Source organism: Diceros bicornis, chromosome 8, assembly GCF_020826845.1.
Source record: "Diceros bicornis minor isolate mBicDic1 chromosome 8, mDicBic1.mat.cur, whole genome shotgun sequence".
Classification (NCBI taxonomy): Eukaryota; Metazoa; Chordata; class Mammalia; order Perissodactyla; family Rhinocerotidae; genus Diceros; species Diceros bicornis.
This window is the reverse complement of record NC_080747.1, coordinates 4,149,159-4,175,790: the sequence shown is the minus strand read 5'-3', so window position 1 is coordinate 4,175,790 and position 26,632 is coordinate 4,149,159. Positions and strand designations below refer to the sequence as shown.

The 26,632-nt window shown below is 49.8% G+C and overlaps 1 protein-coding gene across 7 annotated transcripts in view; it reads right to left on the bottom strand.

Moving 5' to 3' along the window:
* Window positions 1-6,751: 6,751 nt before the first annotated feature.
* The window catches only part of AFAP1 (actin filament associated protein 1), a 157,604-nt gene continuing 137,723 nt past the window's right edge, over window positions 6,752-26,632 (bottom strand). For 6 of the 7 annotated variants that reach the window (XM_058546661.1, XM_058546663.1, XM_058546660.1 and 3 more), the window contains 6 exons: window positions 26,254-26,371; window positions 19,582-19,696; window positions 15,766-15,930; window positions 13,859-14,049; window positions 10,251-10,415; window positions 6,752-7,818 (listed from right to left, as the gene is read on the bottom strand). In XM_058546661.1, the coding sequence (XP_058402644.1) occupies window positions 7,792-7,818; window positions 10,251-10,415; window positions 13,859-14,049; window positions 15,766-15,930; window positions 19,582-19,696; window positions 26,254-26,371 (781 nt within the window). In that variant the 3' untranslated portion in view covers window positions 6,752-7,791. Of the gene's footprint in view, window positions 7,819-10,250; window positions 10,416-13,858; window positions 14,050-15,765; window positions 15,931-19,581; window positions 19,697-21,862; window positions 22,130-26,253; window positions 26,372-26,632 lie in introns of all 7 variants that reach the window. The other variant, XM_058546665.1, reaches the window with a different exon arrangement.

Below are 26,632 nucleotides of genomic sequence, written 5' to 3'. Positions count from 1 at the left end.
GGAGAGGGCACGCCACACGCGGCCACACCATGCCATGCCACGCCCACGCCATGCCATGCCAGGCCACATGGGGAAGCACCAGAGCTGCCCGGGGGAACTGGGGGCAAGACCCTTTCCTGTGGTTTCCGAAGGAAGGAGCAGGGAGGCAGGGTGAGCAGGCTTAGGATTGGCCAGTCTGAATCATGTCAGCGGCTTTGGAGCAGAGGGACTGTCCCCCGTTGTCTGGGACCTGCCCTCGGGGGTTAGGGCAGGGGACAGTGGCCCGGAGTGGGAGAGCCCTGTGAGAACCCCGCAAAGGGAGGTGGGGTGTGGCTCTAGACTGGTTGGTTTCACATGAAAGGGGTGCTCGCAGGCTGTCCTTCACCAACTCTAGGAATTGGCTCTGAGACCCTCCAGGGTCAGCGAGGTCCCGAGTGTGAAAGCCCCAGAATAAAAAGACGCACTTAGAACCTGGGGCAGCCCTCACGCCAAAGGCCGCCAGAGGAAGGAACAGCTCTCAGCTCTGCGCGGGCCCCGCGCCGGGGAGGGTTCCAGGATAGACCAAGCCTCGCAGCCTCCAGGAGCAGCTTGAACTAGCCCCCAGGTAAAGGGGTGAGTACGCCTGACCGTTTCACTGAGTCCTCACCCCGGCCTCGTCTCCTATCCCATTGTCTGACTAATTGGTCCCTTTGGAGGAAAAGATGGCCATTTTTAACAGCATCATAAAACCGATGAAGTTTCCGTCATAAAATTTCTGGATCACAGACATGCGCTGATGTTTTCCCTGCTTCCCATTAAGGAGCTGGGCTCCTGATTTATGCTGGGGGGCTTTGTGTCGCCTGCTCCCAAAATTATAACTCACATGATGAATGTTCCCGAGTCATTGCCGTGGTTCTGAGAAGCAAAGCCAGGAGCTGTGGTGTCCCGGGCTAAGTTTTAGAATAAATTGAAGAGGCACTGCCCCATCATTCTGCAGCCCACGGGGCCGGGACCCGTGCTCAAGACCCAGGGACGAGCACATTACAAACGGTTTAATAAAGCCTCACCGGGGCCCCAGGGAGATGGTGACCCACACTGAATGGCACGGTGCACGGGGAAGACCGTGCTCCTGGGACTGTGCGCAGCGGACGCCGCTCTGAGGGCAGGAGGCGCGGAGAGACTCCCCGTCATCTAAGGTCGAGGGGGAGCTCCTCTCATGGCCCCCTTCAGTGCGCTTCCTTCATGCTGGCAATAGAGGGGGCCCTGCATTATCTGTGACAGGACCAGCCGCCACCCCACCCCACACTGCAGGGAGCAGAGAACTGGGGTGAAGGCTCCCCTGGGTCATCTGGCACCAGACCTTTGAAAGGTAGGTCTGGGTGGGCAATTTGTCCCCAGGATGTCCCTGGGTCCCACAGACACACCCGTGCACCGGGCTCCAGGCCACACCTTCTCCAGTGATCAGACCTGGCCTCTCCCGCTTGCTGAGCAGATGTCCCGGCTTCAAATCCTGCAGGGCCCATCCCCACCTCCATCTCCACGCGGCCCTCGCCCAGCTACTGCCCCTCCGGCCTCACGTCCGGCGACGGGTCAGCCCAGCTGTAAGCACTGTGAGCGGGCCAGCTCAGGGGGAGCTCTGGGGGAACGCCAGCCTGTGTGCGGCTTCCTCGTCCGCGGGCACGCGCACCTGTGGCAGCCCCGGCACACGTGCGGGCGGCGTTTCTGCTCCCCCGGCCTGCGACCGAGGGGCCGCACAGGCCTGCCTCGGGCTCCTCGTCACCTGATTCCTTCTCATCCCGGTGGGCAGTGGTCTTTCTAGACAGAAGTCTGGCCATCCCTCCCATGGGAAGCCTTGGACGCACGAGGCCCTCCAGTCTGACTCCAACTGCTGTTCCGGACCCACCTTCCGTCTTCCTCCCCCCAGGCGCCTGTTCCAGCCGCACTGCTGCCTGCCTTTGCCCGAGCGGCTCACGTTCTCACCACCCACCCCTCTGCTCCTGCTGGTGCCTCCAAGAGGACCGTCTTCCCTTGCCGCTCTCTTTGCTGAACTCCTATTTAAGCACCGTGACCTGGCTCAAATACCCACCCCCTTCAAACCCTACCCAACTGCCTCACAGGCAGCTGCTCTCTCCTGTGATTCCAGAACTCTCTGCGCAGTCCTGCACTCAGAGTGCACCGGAGTTACCTGTGTGAGCAAGCTCCCTATAATTCCAGAACTCTCTGCACGTCCTGCAGAGTGCACCAGGGTTACCTGTGTCTATGTGTGAGCTCCCTGAGACAACTCACATCTGACACGTTCCTATTCCCGCACCTGGTACACAGCCTGGCACTCAGCATGTGCACAAACGTTCCTTCAATTGAATACTCTGGTCTGTGGACTAAAAGCCACTCAAAAAAAAAAGAAAACAAACTATGGTGTGAACTGTGGTTCTTTCATGAAAGAGGCTCCCTGTTAATAGAAACGAAGCCGGTCTGGCACCTCCTCCCTCACCGGTTACTTCTCGCCCGCCCTCCCACCTGCCCAGGGACCGGCAGCAGACCTCCTCCATCACCCGGCAGAGCGGCCCCGAGAAACCGAGGGCCCTCCGTCTGCACGGCAACCCCGTCGGGAAGACACGGAGGCTGGGTGGAGAGTACGGTTTTATTAATAATATACAAACGGTCACGCCGAAGGGCGCCAGTCTGCGGGCTACACCGTGTCAAACAGTAGAAAAATCAATTAGTACAGTCGATGATTCAAGTGTGGCTGCTACAAAATGGGGCAGATGGACTGAAAACTTATATTTCCATTGCAAGTTTCTTTTGGTAAAAGTTTTTACTTTATGAATTAAATACATTGAGAAACACAGTGAAAATATATTTACAGTCATTTAAAATGGGCACTGCCAACATATTTAATTTAAAAAATCTTTTCTGTTTCTTGCCTGCTTCTTTCAAAGAGAATTTTAAATATGACTTTAGTTTTTAAAAAATACAATAAGGAAATAATTACATTCTCAATATGAAAACATTTTACAACTTATAGCCATGGTCAATTAATGCTGAATATCTATAATTTAAAAGTTGATGTTAAAATTTAAAGTTAATATTTCCTTTCTCATTACAAAATCAAATACAAAGATTATCTTATTAAAAATACCTCTGGGGGGCCAGCCCGGTGGCACAAGCGGTTAAGTGTGCGCGCTACGCTGCGGCGGCCCGGGGTTCGCCGGTTCGGATCCCAGGCGTGAACCAATGCACCGCTTGTCAAGCCATGCTGTGGCGGCGTCCCATATAAAGTAGAGGAAGATGGGCACGGATGTTAGCCCAGGGCCAGTCTTTCTCAGCAAAAAAGAGGAGGATTGGCAGATGTTAGCACAGGGCTGATCTTCCTCAGCAAAAAAAAAAAAAGGAAAAAACAAACACCTCTGATCCCTAAGAATTATGATCGGATGATCCCATTTCGAAAACATCTTCCATGGCAACAAGGAGAAACGCCTGATAATACACACTGAAAAGCTGGGCTTTTCTGGAAGAACATAACTGGAAATATTTCACAAACGATGGGCAAAAGGATGCATCTGAAGCCAACAACTCGGCGTGAAGGTCCCCTCTGGCACAAACGAAGGCTGTCCTGCTTCGGCAGAGAGGGACTCTGCTTTTATTGTGATGCTGTGTGTGTATGGCACCAAATCTTTATTTTTAGTTTACTTCACAGTATCAACCCGGCCCACAGTGGGGATAATAATAAGACAGTAATAATAACAGATACAAAAAAAAATAATAATTACCCTCTTTAAAACTATGCCATGATTTGAAATTTTTTTTTTCCCATTAAAAAAGGTTATTTTATGGAAAAAAAGAGGAAGGCAATGGTTTCCCATTTAACCGTCGCCGGGCCCCTTCCGTAAACCGAGCAGCACCGAGCCTGCAGACGTGGGAGCAGTCAGTGGAGCCCGCCGGGCCCGAGCTCCAGGAGAGGCTGTTTCTCAGGACCAGCGCCGCTGGCCTGCACTCAGCCCTCCAGCTGCGCGAGGCCAGGCTGGGTCGCAGAGGGCGCCAGAGCAGCAGACGCCGTCTCCTCTGGCAGGACAGGCCCGGCTGCCCGCCCTTGGCACCTCCTGTCACACGATGTGGTGTATCACGAGGACACTGCCTGGTGAGCCAGGCCTGGTGAGCCACACCAAAACAGTGTGCTGACAGAGCTAATATTCTCTTCTCGAAAGAAAAGATGTGATCACAAACAAATAGGTCTGCCCACAATCCCCGCACCCACCTGCAGTTTCAGAGCTCTCCCCTTGGAAATCTGTACACCAGTTCTAAACTGTTGCCACGATTAAAACCAATCTGAAACGCCTTCCTGGTGGTGGCCTTCAGGGCCCAGGAAACAAACTTTTTGAAGCAGACTTTGCAAAAGGTATCAAATCTCCAACCTATCAGAGTAGTTTGGGGTTTTTAGAAACAGCCAAAAATAACTCCAGGACAACTGAGATGAACAAGGCAGAAGATCAGGCTTGGCGACGCTAAGGTGTACGAGTGGCAGGGACGAGACTGGTGGCACACGCACGGCGGTCCCCAGAGCAGAGCTCCGGAAGGATCCATGTGCGGGAGGCAGTGCCCACCTGGACGGGTGAGTCCCGGCATCTGGGACCACTCCCCAGACGGGTTACCCCGCAGTGGACCCATCCTGAGGCCGCGAGGCCACTGCTGCTGGCTTCTCTGACACACACAGATGGGCCCCGCCTACAGACTAGGCGGAGGAGGGTGACCATCCCCACCTGTCCCCAGGCCATGGTGACACGCGAGCACTCTGACCATTGCTTTGTTTCTGTGCAGAAAGTTGGTTAGTGAATTAAAAACATTATAAAAAGATAAAAATGGAGGGGATTTTGAAGGTTGATGACACTTTACCAAAATATAGTCAGAAGCAGAACCCCAAGGCGGACAGCCCGGCCTCAGGGCCTAAGGCAAGGCCCGTGACCCACACCAGCCCCTCCGTGCGGCTACCACACTCCTCTCATGTTTGCTCAGGAGCCTGTTAACAGTCTGGCAAGCACTCTGTGAACATGGCCATCTATTAAAGGAACGGGTGACGTTTCTAAAGGAAGCTGACTGGGCCAGCGCCACGTCCCTGCGCCCGGCAGCGAGGGGCCAGGTCGGGCTCTCACCGCCCAGCCGGCCTCTTCACAAGTCTCTCGGCCGCCCTGGGGCCAGGGGGTACGTGCTCCTGGGCACGTTCTGGGAGGGTCATAAAAGGAGATCGCTGTCAGAACTCCCACAAGATGCCTGATGTGTGTCTAATATGTACAGATATAAATTAACAACTATATTTATTGAACATATACAAATAAATAACTTATTTTGAAGCAAATGCTTTAAACTAACTTTCTGATCAAATCTAAAAACATTGAGGGGAACACACGCCAGCACAGGAGCCCAGTGTTGGCGGCCGTGTCTCCCCGGGACCCATTTTTAAATGGCTCCATGGACACAACAGGCTTCGTTTAAGTTCACCATCCTCTTTAAAAGGCTTACGGTTATGAGAGTGAATTAAAAACTAGGGTTTTTTAAACACAAAATATGGATGCCAGGAGTCTGCAGACCAGGGCCCAAATCCTGCCTCTGGCACCAACGGGCTGTGTCCTCGGGCGCGACCCGTGAAGACGATGGTCAGGTGCCGTCTGAGGTGATGCCCGGCTAATGGTGCGCCCACCAGAGCAGCGGTGCCCACCTCCGCCGGGCTCAGGTCAAAAACGCAGGCTACTCATGCTTTCCTTCTTAATAACAATCGAAACCTGGCAGGTGACTTGGGCAAAGGTGGCTGACAATGAGAATGGCCCCCGAGCCCTAAGTGGAGAAACTCTGGCTGGAAGGCAGCAAAAATCTACGGTGATAAAACTTTCTTCCCTTTACAGAAAATTAGCTTCATATGATGCAAAGTGGTCTAGCTTCCTACAGTGACAGAAGAACACAGGCAGAGGGGCCCTCCCAGGGGAAGGGGCTCACTCCCTCCCTCCCAGCTTCCCACCTGGATCTCCTGGGGTATGAAACCCACGTGCTGGTGGGCTGTGCCTCAAGCTGCTCGACTGTGAGGGAGGCAGCTCTCGAGTGGGGTGCCGGGCGACCGCCCGCGAACCAGAAACGCTCCTGGCAGGTGGCTTTGCAATAAATTCAAGTTTCAGGTGGGCTCCCGTGAAACAGCTTCCAATTCCTGCTGTAAAACTTCCTTGTGCACTGGAGGCTGGTGTCCTGCCCTAGTCAGTAAAATCAAACACAGCCCCCGCAGGGCTCAGGGACCAGAACATCACACGTGAACGCCACCACGAGGGCCTGTGGAAGACGTGGCCACGCAGGATGTGCTGGAAGGGCGCCTGGGGGAGGCATGGGGAGGCTGCCTCCTGCCGTCCACGCCTGTATTTGGGAAGAAGGACGCTCCAGGTAGGGAAGAAACTGCAGCATCACCGCAGTTCTCAGTTTCGGTAGGAGGGGCCCCTCCACGTGTGTGGCTTGTTCCCGTGAATGGGTCTGCAGAGCGCTCCTGGGGACCAACTTCAGTCCTCATCAGTGGCTGCCCCTTCCCACAACCGAGAACTCCCGACAGGGTCCCTCCGGAGATAAAGGAGAGTTAGTCCGGTTCTTAGACCCACAGGGGAGAAACTAGCTCCACCTCGGAAGCCCGTCTATCCCCTTCACGCCTAGTGTTTGATGGCTCCAAGAAACGCCACAGAGCAGGCAAACAAGAAGACTGATGAGGAGCCGCCCCCAGCCCACCGTGCAGAGAGCAGCGGGCCTGAGTCCCCGGCCGCCACAGAGAGCAGCCGGCCTGAGTCCCCGGCCGCCACGGCTTCGATTTGCACCCAGAGGCAGGGGCGGGGCCCTTCCCCTGCTCTAAGATGTCATGTTCTGCACAGTCTCCAGAACCTGCTTCCTTTTCAAAGGAGTGACAACCCAATCAGTACAGGTCCTGTAAACGTAAGTCTAACCAGGACCCTGTGAGGCCGCCGCGTGAGGGGACAACCTGCTGGCCCTGCAGTGGAAGAAAGGGTCTGGATTTGGGGAAAGGACACACGTCACTGAAGGATCAAAAACACACCGCTGCCTTTCAAAGCAGTTCAGATCGTCCATAAAATAGGATACAGAACCTCTGAGAAACCCTTAGAGCCAAGTGCCACACACAATAAAAAAGAAATTTTTTAAAAGTTTAAAAATATTGGCAGCTTTTCGTGTCCTGGTGACAAAAGCATCTGTCCAGAAAAAAAATTAAAAGGTAACAAATGCTTCACAGCACGATTTTCTCATCCTTTACCTCAGGTGACAACGGGGATGGGCACGTGGGGAGGGGCCGCTGAGACGCAAGTTCATGCGTTCACGTGGCAGAGACAAGTCCCGGGCCCTCCTGGCAGATGAGCAATCCCAGTGCCCACTGGTCACGCTCCTCCAGAGAGGCCCCAGCAGGCGCTCGAGTCCACGCTCCTGCTTGCCCATCGGGTCTCATCCAGGGCCCACTGCCCCGTTCATCTTCAGTCCAGAGTTGTGCTGAAACTGGTTACAGCAATCACTCAACTGGGTAAAAAGATGTAACTTCTTCATCTGCCACAGGATTCTTTTATAACACCTTTTCATCCCCTTTTGTTTTTTAACAAATAAAGTTGGAAATCCAAGTGTTACAAGTCAAGTTCTGTAAAGGGCACCATTACACAGTAGAAGGGATACACATGAGCCGGGTCCGGGTGAGGGCGTCACAGCTCACCACGAACCCTGGCGGCCTGCTGCCAAGCCCTCGGGGCAGCTCCTGCGCTCAGGTCAGCATCCGGAGGGGCAGCGCCTGGTCGAGCCGCAGAGTCCTGCAGGCCTCTATGTTCCGTTCTTCAGCTCCCACTCCTAACAAGGTAAGCAGAGAAGTGGTGCACAGATCACAACGGCAAGGTGTCAGGCCACACCCACTAATGCTTGTGACCTAAAAAGTGTGGGCTCTCAGCCGCTGTGCAACACAGCATGGTGGTTTCTCAAATAATCAAAGAGAGTTACCATGTGATCCAGAAATTAGATCAACGTGAGGCCCACCAAGGAATTCAAAGGGCCACTGGGAATCAAAGGAGAACACGTGTGTAAGTCCCCACCATAGGGCCTGGCACCACGAGGCCTGGTCACCAAGCGGGGACTGTCCCCCTCAGTCCTCAGTGGCACCATGTGTGGCGGTGCTGGTCTGATACAAACGCCTGATGCCCACTGTCTTCCCAGGGCTTTATTAACGGGGCATGAGAACACTGCACACCTTTGCACAGTGTATAAAATTTAAGAACTTCTTATCTTTTCTAGAATCAAAGGTTCAAGCTTAATTAATGGTTAAAAACACAGCATTAGCAAACATGGCAGAAACGAAACCAAGACTGAGCTCCCGTCCACAATAAACCACACGTGAGCACTTCAGGCACACGATGTTTCAATGCCCGGCAAAGGGCTCACATGCGGCGGCTCTGAGACCGCAGGACGGCAGCCATCGTGCCCGGGCTTCTGGAGCTCGCAACACACAGCTTCCCAGGCTGCCGGGGAGAAATGCTGGGCCTGAGGCCAGTGCCCTGGCCACTTGTAAGCCCTTCTCAGCTAGGAAATCCTATGACAGGTGACTGGAAACCATCTGACTTTCCGGAACTCGCTCTCTCACATCAGAGCATCCTTCATCAGGAATTGGGGATTATTTTAGGAATACTGCCTGGGAAAACACTTCTCATGCCCAGAATGAGTCAGACTCTTCTGGTCCTCAGAAAAAGGTGGGGTGGCAGATGAGACCACGCGTGTGAGGCACCTACACGTAGGCTAATGCTCCCAGAGCCGAAGGGCCAGACCACCACCCCCCCAGCCGTGGGTCCCGTGTCAGTGTTCTCAGGAATACCAGAAAATCCCTGCTCAATCCTACTCTTTTAGTGAGTCTGTGGACAAGATTCTGGGACACTTTCACGGTGTTACCCAGACCTGTGAGCAGGGAGAGCCATTTCCCCCTGAGTGTGGGCCGGTCTCACTGGCCGGCTGTGCATCTGAACGGGCCGTAACCACGGGTTTTACATCTATCATAAGAAGCGGCAAGAACTGAAGCGCCACGTCTCTAGATGGTGCAGCGCCCCCACGAACCAGAGCCCTTCAGAGGTTGGAGTTGCATAGTTGTCAATCTGATTTCTTTGACAGTAAAGAAACTAAATAAATGAAAAGTTTTTACTGCTTTTCTCATCTGCAAATAATTAGGGCGACTTTGCTGGACAGCTCAATGCTAAATATCTCTCAGGCAAAACCTATTCCTCTATAAATGAGCATAATAGTTACAAACCAAGAACACTTGATGGATGCCAACAAAAGTAACAGAAACGATGCACGGTAATTCTTCTTCCCTCCGTTTACCCACGCACACAGCCCTCAGTCAAAGGCACTGGCTGGGAAGGACAGACATTCTAGGATGCTGTCTACCAGCACGGCCATCAGGGCCCTCCCCGTGAGCACACTGGAGCTCAGCAAGTGGGCAGCACTCATGTTCTTCTCTATCACCAGATCCCCCTCAGAAAATAGTGTATTTCTAGCCAATTGGAACGGGTTCCAATGCTGCCAGAGAACAAAAGTAATGACAGCAACTAGAGGCCCCGGAGAGAGAAGAGTGGACGTCTGGGCTCCACGGTCGGCGGGACAAATTAACTTCACCTCGATGAATCAACGTAATTGTACCAAGTGTGGTTTTTGTACGACACGCTTTCAGCGACTGCAGTCGAGAGCGGTTTGATCTGATAAACTAGAAACCGTTTTTTAAATTTTCTGAGGTTTTTAAGTTGAGCATCAAAAATTGTTAGTGGCTAATCCCATGAGAAGCCTGGAAGATACTGCAGGACGGACCGCAGAGGTTTCCTACCGCAGCCTCAGAGAGCGGATCTGTAAGGCTGAGGGCAGGGAGGGACTGGAGAAGAGCTTAGGCCTGGACTTTGTTTTCAAAGGATCTCAGTGGTCACTTGGTCCAATCTCTACTCCACCAATAAAAAAACAAGCCAGGAGAAGCCAGGAGGCCTGCCCCTTCTGAGACAGAAGCCGAGCTGCTGGTTCTCCTGGCCTCTAAGGTTCCGGTCTTTCTGGCCTTTGACTCCCCAAAGGAGGCGATTGCTAAAGGAGCGTCTGTCTGTGGGAGAACTTGGTAAATGTTGATGAGGCGGCATCTAACAGAAGGCTGTCCACACAGGAACAGGAGGACAAACTTAGCTCCTCCCACCCTCCCACAAAAGCCTGAAGAGGAAGAGCCTGTGGGACTCCTGAGTCCACGCGAGAAGGGTGGGACTCACCTTGGCCTTCCGAAGCACGTGTCCCCGGCAGGGGGAGCTGCCGGCGGCCGGCGGGGTCTTCTTCAGGACGGCCGCACTGTTCACCGGCACTGGACCCTCCGCGTCACTGGTCTCACAGCTGGACATGGGCGAGTTCTCCAGAGTCCGGTGCCTAGGAACTGGGGACTGTCAGTGGAGAGAGAAGACCTGGGTCAGGTATGACTTCCAGGTCATTAGTATTTTCCAGCAGAAAAATGGTTTATTTTAAAGAAAAAAAATGCGTTTTGGAAATAGAAAAAAGTAATAACCACAATAATAAGGACCACCGTGTAGTCAGTGCCCAATTTTGAGAGCACCTTTGAAACGTCCATTTTACAGATACAAAGACTAAGGCTCAGAGTGACGCTCTAACTTGCTGGTTGTGGCTGGGACATGGGGAAGGAGGGATTCCAGTCCACGTCTTGTGCATTCAATGTGGGCTCTTCCCGCCCTATCGTGCAGCCTCCAAAGTAGAGTTCTTTCTAATTTCAAAGAGCTCTTACATCTGCAGCCGCCCTTGCAACACCCAGGCAGTAGAAACCACTGATGAGCACGATGAGCGGCAGCGTGGAGCACGAGCTCACGAATCCAGTCATATGGGGTGGGGTCGTGGGGGCGACCCAAGCTGACTAATACTGAGGATTTCCGACTATTTACAGCAGTTATGTATGCCAAAGGAAGACGTTTTCTGGAAGACTTAAAATGGAACAAAATGCATCTTCAGTTGCCCAGAACCCCATCCTTGGTTCTTCCCTATGAGATTACGAGCTGCTCTCGAGGAAAAGGGTTGGCAATTAGCTGTGCCTACCCAAGCGAAGTCTCCGAGGAATAAACGCTCCCTGTTACTACTATGGGATCCGTAACTTAAAACACAGGTTAGGTTACACACGCACCGTTTTAGGAGAACAGTGTTTCGATTGCCATTACAATAGGTCGCTGAGAATCCCCGTTGGGGCTACCGACCACGGACCCCTAGCAGCTGCTGCACTCAGGGTCTGGTTTTATGGGAATGCTTTTAAAAGGCAACGCTGGCCCGAGAGAGCGCGGGACGGAGGGGCTGGTGAGAAGGAGAGGCACGACCGTCGTCTCTGGGAGAGGCCGGGCTGTGCTCTGAGCAGGGCAGCACCGACACTTCTCTGGGACCACCCATCTGACGCCGCTCTGCTGAGGACGTGGTCTGCGCGGGAATAACACAGACGGCTGCCACGCCGGGCAAGGGATGGCAACCCAGGTGCAAGGAGAGGCGCTCGGGAGAGAGGGAGCAGCCAGGCCCTGCGGTCTGAGAGCAGGGAGCCCAAAGAAACCGGCCCTGCACCTTCAGAAGGACGAGCTTGGCTATGTGGGCCAAAAGAAAGAAAAGCTGACCACAGGCGGCCAAGAGGGAGACTCTCGAGAGACAGGGAAAACCCCGGAGGATGTGAGGTCACTACAGACAGAAGGCAGCTAGCTGGGCCTGAGACGTCTGAACCGGAGAGGTGAGGACCGTGGATTTAGACTTCTAGAGGTCACCCTCAGCAGAAGCAGTTTCCAGGAGGAGCCAAACCACAGTGAGTCGAGAAGTGAGTGGGCTGAACTGGACATTGTGGGTACTGACAACCGTTTCCAGCAGTTCAGTCTGGAAGGGAAGGTGGGAAACACAGGACAGGAACTGGCGGGGAATGTGGGGCCAAGGTAGAATCCCCTTTTTTAAGATGGAACATAGTAGAGAACCTTAAATGCTCTGAAGGAAGCCAGCAGAGAGCTGGAGATATAGGAGGGAGTCAGGAGAGGGTGGCACCTAGAGCCCAGAACTGGCCCCTCCAGTTGGACCCCAGACGGCGATGCTGGCAGCTCCTCAGACACCCTCCAGGGAGGTCAAGAGGCCCAGGGGTCCACATGCTTTCCTGCCTCCAGACCACCTGTGACGAGCGTCACGAGGGCCCACAAGTCTCATGCAGTGAGGAAAGACCCCTGCCCCACACTGGCCACCTCCTCTCTCCAGCTAGCACTTGGCCCCAGTTGCTGTCGGATGCTGAAAGGCCTTGGATTCTAATTCCCACTGCACCTGCCCGCCACGCTGCTTCCACAGCCTTATCAACATCTGACATCACTATGGTTTATTGTCTGTCTGCCCTCACGGAATATGAGCTCCACGAAGAGAGGGACTCTCATCTATCACGCTCCCTGCTGTGGGCCTACAAGAGTCTCTGACACATTGAAGGAGCACAGCATACGTATATATATAAAATCTGCTGAACGCATGAATGAATGAGTATGTGAGCTAATGAACACATGAATGAATGAACACACATTTTCTTTGGTTAGCCACTGCGACAAGAGCTTCTACATACATGACACTGTGCAGTAGGCAATATTATCATCCCCGTTTTACAGATGGAAGTACTGAGGCCTAGAGAAGGTAAGTAACCTCACACCCTGGCCTGTTCGAGCACAGAGCCTGCTTTCCCAACACTCTACTCTGCGGTGGCTGAGGAAGCGTGGGCACAGCTAGGGGTGTGGTTTTGGTGACAGGAGCACCTCCCTTGCTGCTTGAATTCGCTCGGCAAGTAGGGGAGGCCTCTTCTGAAAGGGAGGGGGTGGCCCCTGGAGAGGGCCAGGAGACTGGGGCTGGGAGGAGAGGGAGAAGTTCTGAGACAGCCTCTGTGAGACCGGCAGAATGAGGTGACAAAGACGAGGGGCTGGGCTGCTGGACACGGTGAGGGGGCGCCTGGACATCAGAGGTGCCACGCCTCTGTAAATCCACGCATCCTCCCGGTACATTCACCCAGCACTGTGGGGAGGGGCCGCGGGGGAGTCACCCAGGCTCAGCGTTTTGCCAAGGGGTTTGGAAAGAAGGACTTGAAACGCCAGTGCTGGGAGTGCTGCAAGGCGGGGCGGGCGGGCGGCGCACGCCTGGGGCTTCAGTGAGAAGGAAGGGGCTCAGTTCAGGTCTGTCCCGAATCAGCTGCGTGCTCTCCGGCAGTTCACTGTACCTGTCTGGGCCTCAGGTCCCTCATTTGTTAAATGGAAGCAATCGCATCGGACTCACAAGGAAGTAAGGATTTGATGGAACAACCATGTGGAGAAGACAACAGTAAGTTCTCAGATGAGAGTGAATGTAAATCACTGAAGGTGATAATTCATGTCTGAAAAGTGACCTCCATTTGTTCTGCTGGATTGTAAGAGCATACAGACTGTGCTCATTCATTTCCGTTTCCCCAGCACCTGGCACGGTTCTCAGGACACGCTAGACATTTTATAAAAGTTTGCTGCATTGAATTAAAGTTTCTCTCTAATGAACTGGCATCAAATTACGACATGGTTCCAAAGAGATAAAAAGAACTATACCAATTATAATCAGACTTCACAAAGGGGAAGAAAATAGACTCGGTGTTTCCACCACCTTTTAAAAAGCCCAGAGAACGAGAAAAGCACATTTGACATCAGTGAACTGAACACAGCAGAGAACAGTGCTGGAAGCTGACACGTGACTTATGTATCTCCTGTGCTGATGCCAGGGGACGACGGGCGGCCCCTGGAGAAAACAACATGAGTGTTTTCTCTGGACGCCCACGACCACGCAGCTGCTAGGAGAGCCGGCAGGACGTTACCTGTGGACTCGACGTCCCTGATCTGGGCTCGATGGCCAGCCCCAGAGTAATCCCGCCAGCCAGGGCCTTCTTCAGGCTCTCCTTGACCTCTGTCAGCTCCAGCTCCAAGTTGACGCGCTCCATCTCCTTCTGCTTACACTCCTCCTCCAGCCTCTTCAACTTATCTTCCAGAATCACCTGGGTCTTCCTGCCTGAAAGCCCAGAGAAATGCTGTTGCTCCAGCCACAGGCAAGGATTTCAAAATAACGGAGGACGTTTAGGGCCCCTAAAGGGTGCTCTGTGGAACTTTAAGGTTGAGCTCCCCTGGATCCTTTCTACGGAACTTAAAATTCAGCTGTGCTTTAAAGGAACAAAGTCCTTTTCCAATCACTTCCTTTGCTGCAGCTGGAAGACTGTGGACCAGGAAGCACAAGACCTTGATTCTCACAAATTTGAGGAGTTCTGGGTCTGGGCTTCATCACACTCATTTAAAAATGGGGAACTTAATCTACTTGGCTTCCAAAGGTGCCACTTACTTGACAAGTCTGCATGTTCTTCTGTTCTAATTCTTCTGCCAGTTATTCCTGAGTCATCTTATTGATGTGCAGTCAAACTATAACACAGCCAGCATCTCTACAGAACACGGCATATGTTTTTTAAGGCACACTCACTTATTTGTTTTATTTGCAAGGTGTTACAGTGACATAGGAAGGCAGGTAATGTACCCACTTGACAGATAAGAAAACCGATTCCAAGGGGTTAACCGATGTGAGGACGTGGCCCTGGTCTACTGCTTGGCAGCACGTGAGAGTCTCTTTTTTGAGGCCAAAACCTCATCTAATCTTTCTGCATCTTCACTATCCTGCAAACTTGAAACAACAGAAGGAAGGAATTCTACTTCTGTCTTGCTGACCTAAAAGCTCCTACCCAATTCTCTGACTAAGCATTTGATTCCTCCCAGGCAGCCTGATGCTACAGGTCACATCTTGCCTCCTCATCTTGGATCTGCTCTGCCTACACCTAGCCTCCCATTCCTTAAACTCCAAAGGCACTTCCTTTCATAAAAACCATTTAGCCACAATGTCAGGAAAGGCTCGAACTGCTGATCAGCTGTTTTGTGTGCTTATACACCAACTCCTCCCCAGCTGGTGAGCCACTTGAAAGCAGGAGTTTCCCTCTGGACCTTCCTGGTTCTCTGCATCGGCGTTCCCTGCCGCCCCCCAAGGCCAGCAAAATCGAAATCTAAAGAGTCGGTCTTGCCCTAGGATAAGAACCAGTCCTGAGCTGAGGCAATTTACATTTGAGCAGTTCCGTCCCCAGAGCCAGGAACCATAGACCCAGCCCCCGACAGCAAGAACAAACAAACCCAGCCCTCAGATACCCTCTGGCTCCCGACTCGGTTCTCCCGACGACTCCTTTACTCCTCGCTCCTCTTTGGAGGTTGCTTCCACTAACCCGGCGTCTTCCCTTGAGCCCTTCCAAGAACTCAGACACTGTCTTGCCCTGACTGGTCCCTTCCCAGGGAATGGAGGGCTCCTTCCACCATGCAGAGACCTGTCACCTGGGCTTGTGGATATCACTTATCCCTACGGACTGTCCACCTGCTGAGAAACCCAACTGCCTCACTGTACACAGTGAGCAGAAACTCCCGAGCCCTGAGGCTATAGTGCTTGTGCTCCAGGCAACCTCTGCTATCAGCACTGGAGGGGAGACAGCTCCCCGGCACGCCTCTCCGCGAGCAGGGCGAGGGCCAGTCCTGGCCTCCCGCCTGTTCCATTATTCCACCACCGTGCCACCTGCCTGGGCTTCCCCTGGGCTTCCCGACTCCAAGAAGCACTGCATGGAGTGACCCTGTGGCCAGAGTGGGATGAAATCTAGGCTCTAACACAAGCGGGCGCCCGGGGCCGGTCAGCCCCACGCCCGTGTACCTGCGTTCACTTCGATGGCAGCCCTCAGGTCCCGCCTCTCCTTCCGGAGCTGGGCCAGCCTGTTCCGCAGGGCTTCCTTCCTCTTCCGCAGCTCCTCCTCTTTGGTCTGCAGTCGCTTGGCATCTGCTTCCACCCGGTTCTTGCCATATTTGTACTGGTCAGCATCTTAAAAAAAAGCAGCAATAGGAAATCAGGTTTAAACAAGCTGATAAGGTAATTCATAAAGGCTGTTTAATCATCCAGCTCAGTGAAATCAACTCAAAGCTAGTTATTTTGCCAACTCAACAAGAAAAAGAACAGATCGGTTTGAACTAAGCAGAAAAGTGACTAGTTCAAATTAACCAATATTCTTTGAATCAAATTAAAAAAGTGAAAACAGCATATTAGGACAGTCCTTTAATTCATTTCCCTTTGAGGCATGCAACTTACAATCTTCAATACAGCTGAGAGCGAACATTCTATAATCTGAAAATAGAGGAGTCTAGCAACTTCAAAAATAATCTCTGGAATGTGTATAGTTCTCTGTATCTTTCAAAACACTTCCACAACACCGTCACATCTGGTCCTTACAACTGTGTCATCCGACTGCTCTGCTGACTTGATGGTCGCTATTCCCCTCCACGGAGATCAGGACCTGGCACGGACCGAGCACACAGTAAACGTCGGCTGAGCAAATGAAGGAACAAACGAGAAAATGACGGGGTGACCCAGAGTAGTGCCTGGAGCCCGACGGCCCAGCTGTGAGCCCCAGCTTCCCACCATAGCTGCGCGACCTTGAACTAGGTACTTCCTCCCCGTGCCTCAGTTTCCTCAACTGTGAAATGAGGGTGACAAGAGCAGGGAACGTGTAGGGTTTTACGAGGATTAAATTCATCTTACGAAGCACTCAGAACAAGCACAAAATGAGCACTACATATATGCTCATTAAAGAAAACGAATGAATGAATGAACCAAAAGGAAATTAGTCCTAGGGGAAATTTAGAGACGTGGCCGATGGCACACCACTAGTTAATATCACATTAAAATCCTGACCCTGTGCTCTTTTCCTCTGATTATGGTGGCCTTTTGATAATAATAATGTAGAAAAAAAGCCTCTTTGGAAAAATACATTGACGAGATGAAGAAATGATGAGATGCCAACAAGACTGATCAAAGATCACAGATTTCAAAGCTTCCGCTGTCTCCCGATTGCTTCTACCAGCTAATCCCTCATACCTGATCACAGCCCAGCAGCCTCTAGACATCATGCCCTTACAGTACTCCATGATTGTTTATTTGCATATCTGACTCCCTCACTGGACTAGACACACCTCCTGGGTAGAAGACATGGAGGGTGGCATAATGCTGATAACAAAAGCGGTGGACCAGAGTGGTGGCTCTGACTCTGGGAGGCCAGTCCCCTCCCTGAGCCGTAGCTTCATCCTCTATAAGCCCAAGTGACAAGGTGGACCCTGTGGGTTTTTAAAAGAAATCCGAGACATGCACCTAAAACCCATCTAACAAAACCATGTGATGCCTGGGATGTGGGGGACACTCACTAGCAGCTCTAATCACTGTCTGTGACGACAGAGTCCCTAGAGCCCTGTCCACTCAGAGGCAATGGTGAGCCATTTCTAGCACCTGTCCTAAAGGCTGAATTCATTAATTTTTGCAATGCAACCACTGTGATTGCAATGAAAGTCTCACTTTTCAAGACAGGTACAATGTCATCACTTCCCACTCAATTTCCCCTCACTAAAAAACAGAAGAAAACACATACAGAGAAAGATATTCAAAGGTTGGCATCATGAGGATAACCAAGTCAACAATCTGAAACAGAAGCACTGCTATTAGTGGCTAGGGTGATGACATGTTTTGCAAACAGGCAGTGTCCACTCTATTCACTCACTTCTAACCTAAGATGTTTCCCAACAAACATATGCAATAACCTATACATTCCCCATCTTTCGGTCCCCATGCAATAAACTCCATCTAGTGTATAATGCAACTGGCTGAATTCAGCAAAAACACAGAATGTAATTATTTTTCTCTTTTGTCACCATTAGATGTCACCAAAGTTAATAAAAATTCCCTACAGAAAGTCTCATAAAATATAGGAGTAAATCATCTAGGAAATATAGTAAGCATAGGTACTGAGAGAGAATGCTTTAAGAGTAGAGAATTCATGTGACTCAGGTCTCGCATAACAAAGCTTTCAGCACAAGTTAGTCCCTTCCCTGCCGCCCCTCTGCAAATGAACCACACTAAAAAAATTTAAGTGAATATAAATATACCCAACAGCACTATGGAAATAAGATTTGCCAGAAAGATAAAGTTGAAACTAAACAAATTACGATGATGAGGATTTGACCCAGCTGGCTCCCATCCACTTGCAATGTCTGCTCGAGGAGAACAGAAGCACAGGGGAGCTCGTGTAAAGAATACAGGTCTCCCTGGGGCAAGAAGCAGCCAGCACTGCCGAGCAATTCCGAGGCTGGTCCACGTATAGGGCCAAGGACACAGCCGGCCTCTCCGCCCCCATGTGTACTCTCTAACTCTGAAGCTACACCCCAGTGCAAAGGAGGAGGGCAGTAACTTCGGTACTGAGAACACCTGGTGTAGAGGTTACTAACTGGCCACCTAGCCTCGGCTTTGTTAACATGAAGACTTGTCTACCAGTTACACTGAGCCAGATTCATAAAGTGTAGACACAGCTTCCCAAGGGTGATCATATTAAACTCACCACTTGAGTCTAACTCTCATTTTCCTCCCTGGAAACCTTTCCTGACACGCCCAGACTGACTTAGGAGCCCTTGAACTTCGTGAAGGCCTGTGCTGCAGCTCGTATGCCTGCAGAGCTGCCTGTGTGAGTCAGCTGGACTGAAGCAACTCGACGGCAACTACTCTGTCTTATCTCTGCAGCCCAACAAGAAGAGCGCCTTGAATGACTAATGCTGCCTGGCTGCTGGATGAACAGGCATCCAGCAGCACCAGGGTTAAAGCAGGTACAGATGCACACAGATAACAGCATCCCCTTAGACTTAGCTCTCTGGAGACAGGGAAGGCTACTGAATGTTCACTGTGTCTTACCGCCTCTCTGCTCAGTCTGCCCCTGCCAGATTTGGAGTCTGAGAACCTGGTTCTCAGTCTGGTTCTGTTATTTGCCAGCTGTGCGACCTTGGGGAAGATACTTAATCTCTCAGAGGTTATTTCCACGTTTGTACGATGGAGTGGATGATAATACCCGCCCTTATAAAATCGGCTATGAGCACTAAACAGGAGAACATAAGTAATAGCTTCCTTATAAATCCTTTTATTTCTCTAGTGCTTTGAGGTACGTATATTACCTCAATTATTTCAATCAAGAAACCACAGTAGCCACTTGTCTACATCTCTAATATAGAGAAGCTGAGTTTAGAGTTTACATGACTTGACTGAAGTCACTAAGTCACCAGCAGATCAGGGACAGAAACCGAGGTCTCCTGACCCACAGTCCAGGGCCACTTGCCCCTGCAGTTGCCTCACACTTAACTATGCTCAACCAATTAACACTTGACAAACCAGTACTTAAAGATGCTTAACCAATTCTACAGGTAACAAACCAGCTTTGTTTTTCCTTTTATATACACAGTCATAAAAGCTGGGTTAAAAATCGTCGCCATTCTTCAGTCCAGCAAATGAGGAAGGATGACGGTGCATAGAGTTCCATCTCTCCAACGGACCCCCAACCCTGGCATTCTCTACCTGGGCAGGTGAGGAGAGAAGATGGCTCAGACAGCCCCAACTCTGCAAAATGCACCTAACACTAGGACGCCGGAACCCAAATGATAAACTTACTGGACGGTGTCCGCTTCACACTGGCTGCGGAATCAGCTTTCTTCTGCTGACTGCTCAGAGTCTTCCCTTTTCCTGTAACCCCACTGGATGCTACTGGGGGCTTTTTACCCTTCAACTGTTGAAATAAACATATAACAAAATTAAAAACAAACAATAAAGAAAACTTGGGTTTTCTTGGGTAAATTGTTTCAGTCTCTGACTCTTTAAGTAAAATCTAGCATAGACAGCAAAAATGAGGGTAGTAGAAAACCAACTTGCTTTCCAAACACTGGACTGCTGTGATTTTCCTGGACCGGCTAAGAAGGTTCAAAGCAAATGAGGAACTCTAGGATGTCTTAGTCAGAAAGCAATAAAAGTGATACATTTCTATCAGGAGATCATAAATGCTAATCCAGAAATGGGCAAAGGCAGTTGAGTATCCAAGAGCATTCAGTTGAGATTACCAAAAGTTTATGTTTCTAAAGACAGACAACTTTTATCTGGGTGGAATGCTCTTTCGGGGAGCAGTGTGACAGTGCAGTTCAATTTCTGCTTCAAGGGCCCTTCCACTGCCTGACGTCCTAACGGGATAAACCACTACCTTCTGATTCACTGACAGGGTCTGAGGAAGGAAGCAAGAGGAGCATCGTATAGAAAGAGTAGGAACTGAACGTTGACTAACCACAGGCTTTTAAAAAGTTTGATATACCCCTACCTCTTTGACTGCTGGAAGCCAACAAACGTCATACTTTGCTGAAGTGATACATGTGTGCCTTAGTTGTGTAATAATCCAGCTTTATTACACTGGACTGTTATCATAGATGGCAAAAGCTAACTCTAGACACCAAGCTCAGCCTTTCCACTATACAACATCTCCTTCTGCTGGGGGCCTGGGCTGTGGGAGCAGACACAGTTAGCTTCAAATTCTGGGCCCATCATTTAGGAGATACTGAGCAAGTCACTAAAATGTTCCGAGCCTCCACGTGCTCATTTAAAAATACAAAGATACTGGCACCTGCCTCCAGGGTTCCTAAAAAGGTTCAAGGACACACTATACGTGTGCACAGCGTATGGTATGTTGTAGCTGTTCAATGAGTGAAAGATCTCTCCGATCTCTCCGTTGATAGCAGGTCCTTCAAACGACCACATGAGGACAGGAAAACTAACTGCGCTATCACTCAACCTGCAAATGCGCTTCCTACTTAAAACAAAATAAAAATGAGCAAAAACCAAGCACACAGAGACCGTGTATCCAATGGTCCCAAACGGATCTGGGGACAAGCCAACATAGAGAACAGCATATCTTTGTCTTGTGTTTCTTCCCCAAGGAACTCTAACACCAATAAAAAGACAGGTAAATATAAACAGACACACGTTTGCTCAGTAACCCACCAGACATTTGACAGAAAGACTCATACAAAACTAGCGGCCAGCGGCTCCCACGTCTGACTGCAGTGGTCTGCGCCCTCAGACTCGCTGAATCAGAATCCCAACTGTCCTTAACAACAAAAACAATCAAACAAAAACTTCCCCATGTGATCCTGACGGAGCTGAGCAGCCAGGAGGAGCTGCTGTAAGCCATCACCAGCTGAACTTCTATGGTCCTACTTGGCATTCATCATTTGCCTAAGACTATACAAAAAATAGAGGGGAAAGAAAATAATTTAAAACATGCCCATCTGCTTTATGTTTGTAGAGTATTCTTACATACGGTGCTCAGATCTTTATGAAAAGCATAAAAAATTCTTAGGTTGAAAATGCATGAAAACACAAAATTAGTGTTTACCCTGAAATGTTACCATTTGCCACAAATATGAGGTGTGAGACGGACAATAGTTCAATATCGAGGTTATTTATCATTCAACGATAATCCCACATCCCTACTAGCATCTACTCAGGTAAAAAGCAATCAGTACATGGAGTCCACCACTCCTCATATGTAATGGAAACAGAGTAAAGAAACGTGCAGCTCAAGAGTCTTCTGCACAGTTTTATTGTCCCGTCCTTTTCAATCTTTGCCTTAGTTGACATAATTCATAAAATTCAAAAGAACAGAGAGCCAGACGTAGGGAAAGAAATACAGTGTTTAAACTATGAACCAGTTAGGAATATTTAATCAGTTCCTGGGTAGCCAAATGTTGATTGTATTTGCAAATTATATTCTAGTTGAGAGGGAAAAATCATGCTTTACCCTTGACGAGTCTCATTTACTGCAAGCTGGTGAATATACTACCACTGCAAAACTGTGGGAGGACCGTGACTTAAAGATGAATCTAGAATATAACAGAACGAGATGCTGTACCTGGGAGTTGAGCCCGAGAGACGCCCTCCCCAGAGAAGGGGTGTTAGTGACAGACTGAGTGGAAGGCAGGCTGCAGGAGGTAGGGTGTTTGTAATGATTACAAGACAGTTTGTCAGAAGACAGTCTAGAAGCCTTTTTGTCAGCAGGCGGGTAGCGTGCAAAGATTTTCGGAGATGGCAAGTTATCGTAGAGGACTGCGTTATCGTAAAGCACCTCTTCTCCCAGGCCTCGGCCACAGGAGGCAGGAAGGCCATCCTCAGGTTCCCACTGCAACACACACAGCTCTGTCGTTAGTGCCTCGGCCACAGAAAGCACAGCAGATATTAGCACACTGAGACGTTATTAGCACCCCACAACACGTCCACACACCCCCAGTTGTTACCAATAACACACACACGTAGATGGACTGATTCAAAAGAACTTTTCCACTTTTGGGGACTTAAGGAAAGGTTTCTTGTTTCCTTAAATCGTTCCAGGGTCATTGGCTTATGAAGCTTTTGTTTTGTTCTGTTTTTGACATTTGGAAAAAAAAAATACTGATTTGACGTTTCTTTCCTTCAAGAAGCAGATTTCAGAAGTCCTCCTAATCCAGAAAGTGGCAGCAACATGATCTAAGGAAAGGGATGCTGGATGGGAGTCCAGACACCTGGAGTGCTGGCTCTCCCCAGAAAGCACAGCACAATCCCAGCAAAGCACGTTATTTTATTTTGCAGTAACTACTACGTTCTAGACATTATTTTAAGTGCTTGACAAATATTGACTATGGAATTCTCATGGGACTCTTACGACGTGGGAGGAAACTGAGGCAGAGAAACATAGCGGTAAGAGGCAGACAGCTCTAAGAGCCGTGCTCAGAACTGCACACGATGCTGCCTCTAAGCCTCAGGCTCCTGGAGAAAACTTTCCCGGATTCTCCCGAGTCTGCCCTGCAGGCATCAGTGACTCAGGTCGCATGGGTGACTGTCAGCAGTTACCTCTGTTCCATACTTTGTTATGCCTGAAGAATGGGCTGTAAACAAAACAGTCTGTTAAGACAGAAATCAAATCATCATAGAAAATAGGATGTTTCAAAACACAACTGATATAATGGCATTATTTTAGGGGAAAATCTTTTTATAAAGGACTAAAATCGCTACAAACCACTTTAGAACATGATATTAAAGTATAAATTAAAACCAAAAACTAACAACCATAGCCAGATCCTTTTACGTTTTAAAGGTCTTCATAAATTGCTTTGCATTTACAAAAAAAGAGAAATATTAATTCATATCATGCTCATTTTACTCTATTTTTATATCCTTCTTGCAGAGTTTCTTTCTGCCAGACTGTAATTACAGCCTTTTGTTACAAAAATAGAAAAGGTTTAAAATTTCATAGGAGGAGTGTTTTTATTCCTTTGCAATCACTTCGATGTGTCTATTTTTGTGATGCTGGGGACACATCTATAATTTAAAAATAATGGTAAATGCAGATGAACTGGAATGTGAGCGTTTCATAATGACAGCCCAGCATATGTTTGCCCAGGGTTATTAAAATGGTCTAGACTAGACTATCATTTTCCTAAAATACCAAGGAATTAAGCCACATGGAAGACTCAGAAAACAGAAACTCCATAGAAGTTTCTAGATTAAAAGTGTGTGTGTGCATGCACATGTGTACATCAGAAGATCCTTTTTGAGATTCACTTGCATCTTGCTTTAGGCATCGGGGGAACACTGACTGGGTAAGAATTAACTGAAGTTGAAACACTGCTAAAATGTCAGGTATTGGGTTAAAAAGTATGAACTTTATAAAACCGGGCAATGAAGCCTGCCAAAATAGAGATTACCTGGTAATGGAACCCAGCATGTAGAAAAACAGTTTAAGAAAGGCCTGAGCTTCAAGGAAGCCCCTGACAAGCAAAAGAGCCACAAATCCTGCAGAGAGGATGTTAGGTCCTAAATGCTCACATCGCCTGCCCAGCAATGTACATGCAGAAACCATTTCTAGAAGCAGAGCTCTTTAAGAATGGCAGATTTTTATTTCTAAAATAGATGAAGCTTTGAATGATGTAAAGAGAGCTCCTTCCTGGGGAAGGCCGGAAACTGCATAATAAAAATCGGAACAGAAGGGGACGGGGGGAACCAGATTGGTATTTGTGCAGGTCCGTGGTTTCTCTAAGCCCCTCAGCTTGCCCTGATATTTTCAGGCAGAAGGTGTGCATGTGGGGAAATCCCTTTGAGGAAAAGGTGTATGAAGGGGCCTCAAGGCAGGAAGGTCTAGAGATAGGTTTGTGTGTTAATCTTTCAAAAAAAGTTGGCAGCTGAGATGGAAGGCTGAGAGAAGCAGACCATCGTATGAAGGGGAGTTTGGCAGTGGGGTCTACAATGAGGGATAAGCCTGCTCCGTCAACAGGAGCTAGTGGCTGCACAGAACAAAGGGATGCCAGGGGAGCGGGCCTCCCTCGACAATGGCACAGTGATTACGATGAGGCTGGACTGAGAACCTGCTCTTATATAAGGGTCACCACGGGACTTTTCCCTCAGTGGGTGGGCTTGCACGCACTTCACAGGGGTGGAAGACTATGGTATAGCGGGCACCTGGAGCCCCTCAAACCCTTGACATCCCCGTGGCAAAGGTGGTAGTGGGAACGGGGGGCAAGGAGACTGATTGGACCTGATGTTTTCTTATTGTGGGGCAGGACTCGGCTGCCACCCCACCCCAGACTCAGACAGGACTCTGTCTGATAGAGTTTGCAGCCAGGAAGGGATTTCAAAGTGCCTCTGCTCACACCCTAGCACCCACATCCTAACATGGAACCTAACGTGCATCTGAAGCTGCATTTGAACAAGTCCCTGCCAGGCCCAGGGCCCCAGTCAGCCTTCCTCCCCACCTTCCTTCTTTCAGTCCACTAGACTGGGAGGCCCTTTAAGGACAAAGGCAATATCTTAGCCATTTTGTTTTCAATCCCTAGCACAGAGCCTGGACATTAGGAGACACCCAGAAAATAAGGAAGGAGAGGGAGGGAGGGAGGAGTAAGGAGGGAAGGAAGAGGAGAGAGGATGGGAAGAAGTGAGGCGGGAAGGAGGATGGACTACGTGATGAAGTCCCTTTTTAGAATCAAGTGAGGATCCCACGGACAGACTGCCCCCCCCCGCCGGAAACCCAGGGCAGGCCTGACGGGGTGGTGGGGAGTGTCTGACAGCAGGAAGACTCACAGCAAGATAGCCAAGACCCCGGGGACAGATGACATCATAGTTCTTGATTAACTGGCTGGCCACCTCTGACCCAGACCACAATAACCTTATTTTCAGTTTTGCTTATGTTTCTGAGCTCTGGGAGCCATGACCCCCTCACTTCCCTCAAGAAGGCAGTGGTCTCCTGGTTCCCACACTGGGCAGGTGTGGATTTTATGATGATGGAAAAAAGGGAGCTTTTGACGACATCCATCAAAATACTGAGAAAAGAATGGGTAAGTAAAACAGCAAGAAAAAAAATCTAAAATACCTTCCAAGGTTGAAAAAATAACAATAAACATACCTATGCCTACTTCTGAAACATATCTTAACTTAGATGCCAATTTTAAATCTACCCAACAGTGGGAGACAAATGGTAGAACGGTTTTTTGAGTGCCTTGCAGGAGTCTGTTGACCCTGAAGGCCTCTCCTCTGCTGGCCCAGAAGAGAGCACAGTGCCTGGCCCAGAGAAGATGCTCCATAAATGTTGTCAGATGAACAATATGGAGACCAAGTACAACAACATTTGTTGATGAGTTCTGCTAATCACACCTAAGACACAAAATACTGAGAAGAAATCAAAACACTCCTAAGGCCAAAAAGACCAGGAAGCTAGCTCTAATACACAGCCGTCACTAACCCTCTGCAGGGTTTACACCTGGAGATACGAGCAGCACCAGAGCGGGAGTCAGGAGCCCCAGGTACGTGACAGCCACCAGGAGGGCACATGTCTTGAGTCTGCAGCACGGTCACCCCTCTATGGCAATGTTTCTTCTCTGATGGCGATTTCTCAGCATTTTTATCACACTGGGAAATAACTACTCATTGGTAACTTATACTGTGTTATATTTTGTTTTATCCAAGTTACAGACTTCAATGTGTTATCCTCTAGTCAGTATTTCAGGATGTGCAGAACCATTTAATTAATGACATTGACACTGAATGACAAACTATCTACTGGTGTCAAATCGCCTACTTGTTCAAATGCAGATTAAGATGAACAGCTTGTCAAAAACAAGGAGAGGAGAGATGGGATGGAGTTTTCATCTTGCCTCAGAGCATGAAAAAAGCCTTATCTCGTTTGGACTGAAACCAGGGGTTCTGCATCACAGAAATTCTCGGACCGCCTTGCCCTCTAACACAAACGAGCATCTCCTATCAGGATGGCACACTCACCGAGCCGTCTATGCACGGGACGTCGTCGTAGTGCAGTGCCGTCCCACTGGGGTGGGCGTAGCCGTTGGAGGTACCCCCTAGATATGGGTTAGTAGATATAACACGCCTGTTCATGAAACTGAAAGAAAGGAAACGAATTAAAATCCTCCAATCAATCAACCAGTGTTAAATGAGTTCTGACTTGAGGCTCAGGGCTCTCTGTCAGAGGCTGTGGGGGTAGTGAAGCATTAGACAGGACCTAGGCAGAAATGGGGTCTTCAAGTAGAGTGATCAGGGAAGACTCCTCACCAGAAAATAGGATATCACACGTCCTACGGAACTGTGGCGAGGACTGGTGACAATGCATGCTGGGTACATGAAGCAATGTCTGGCATATAAC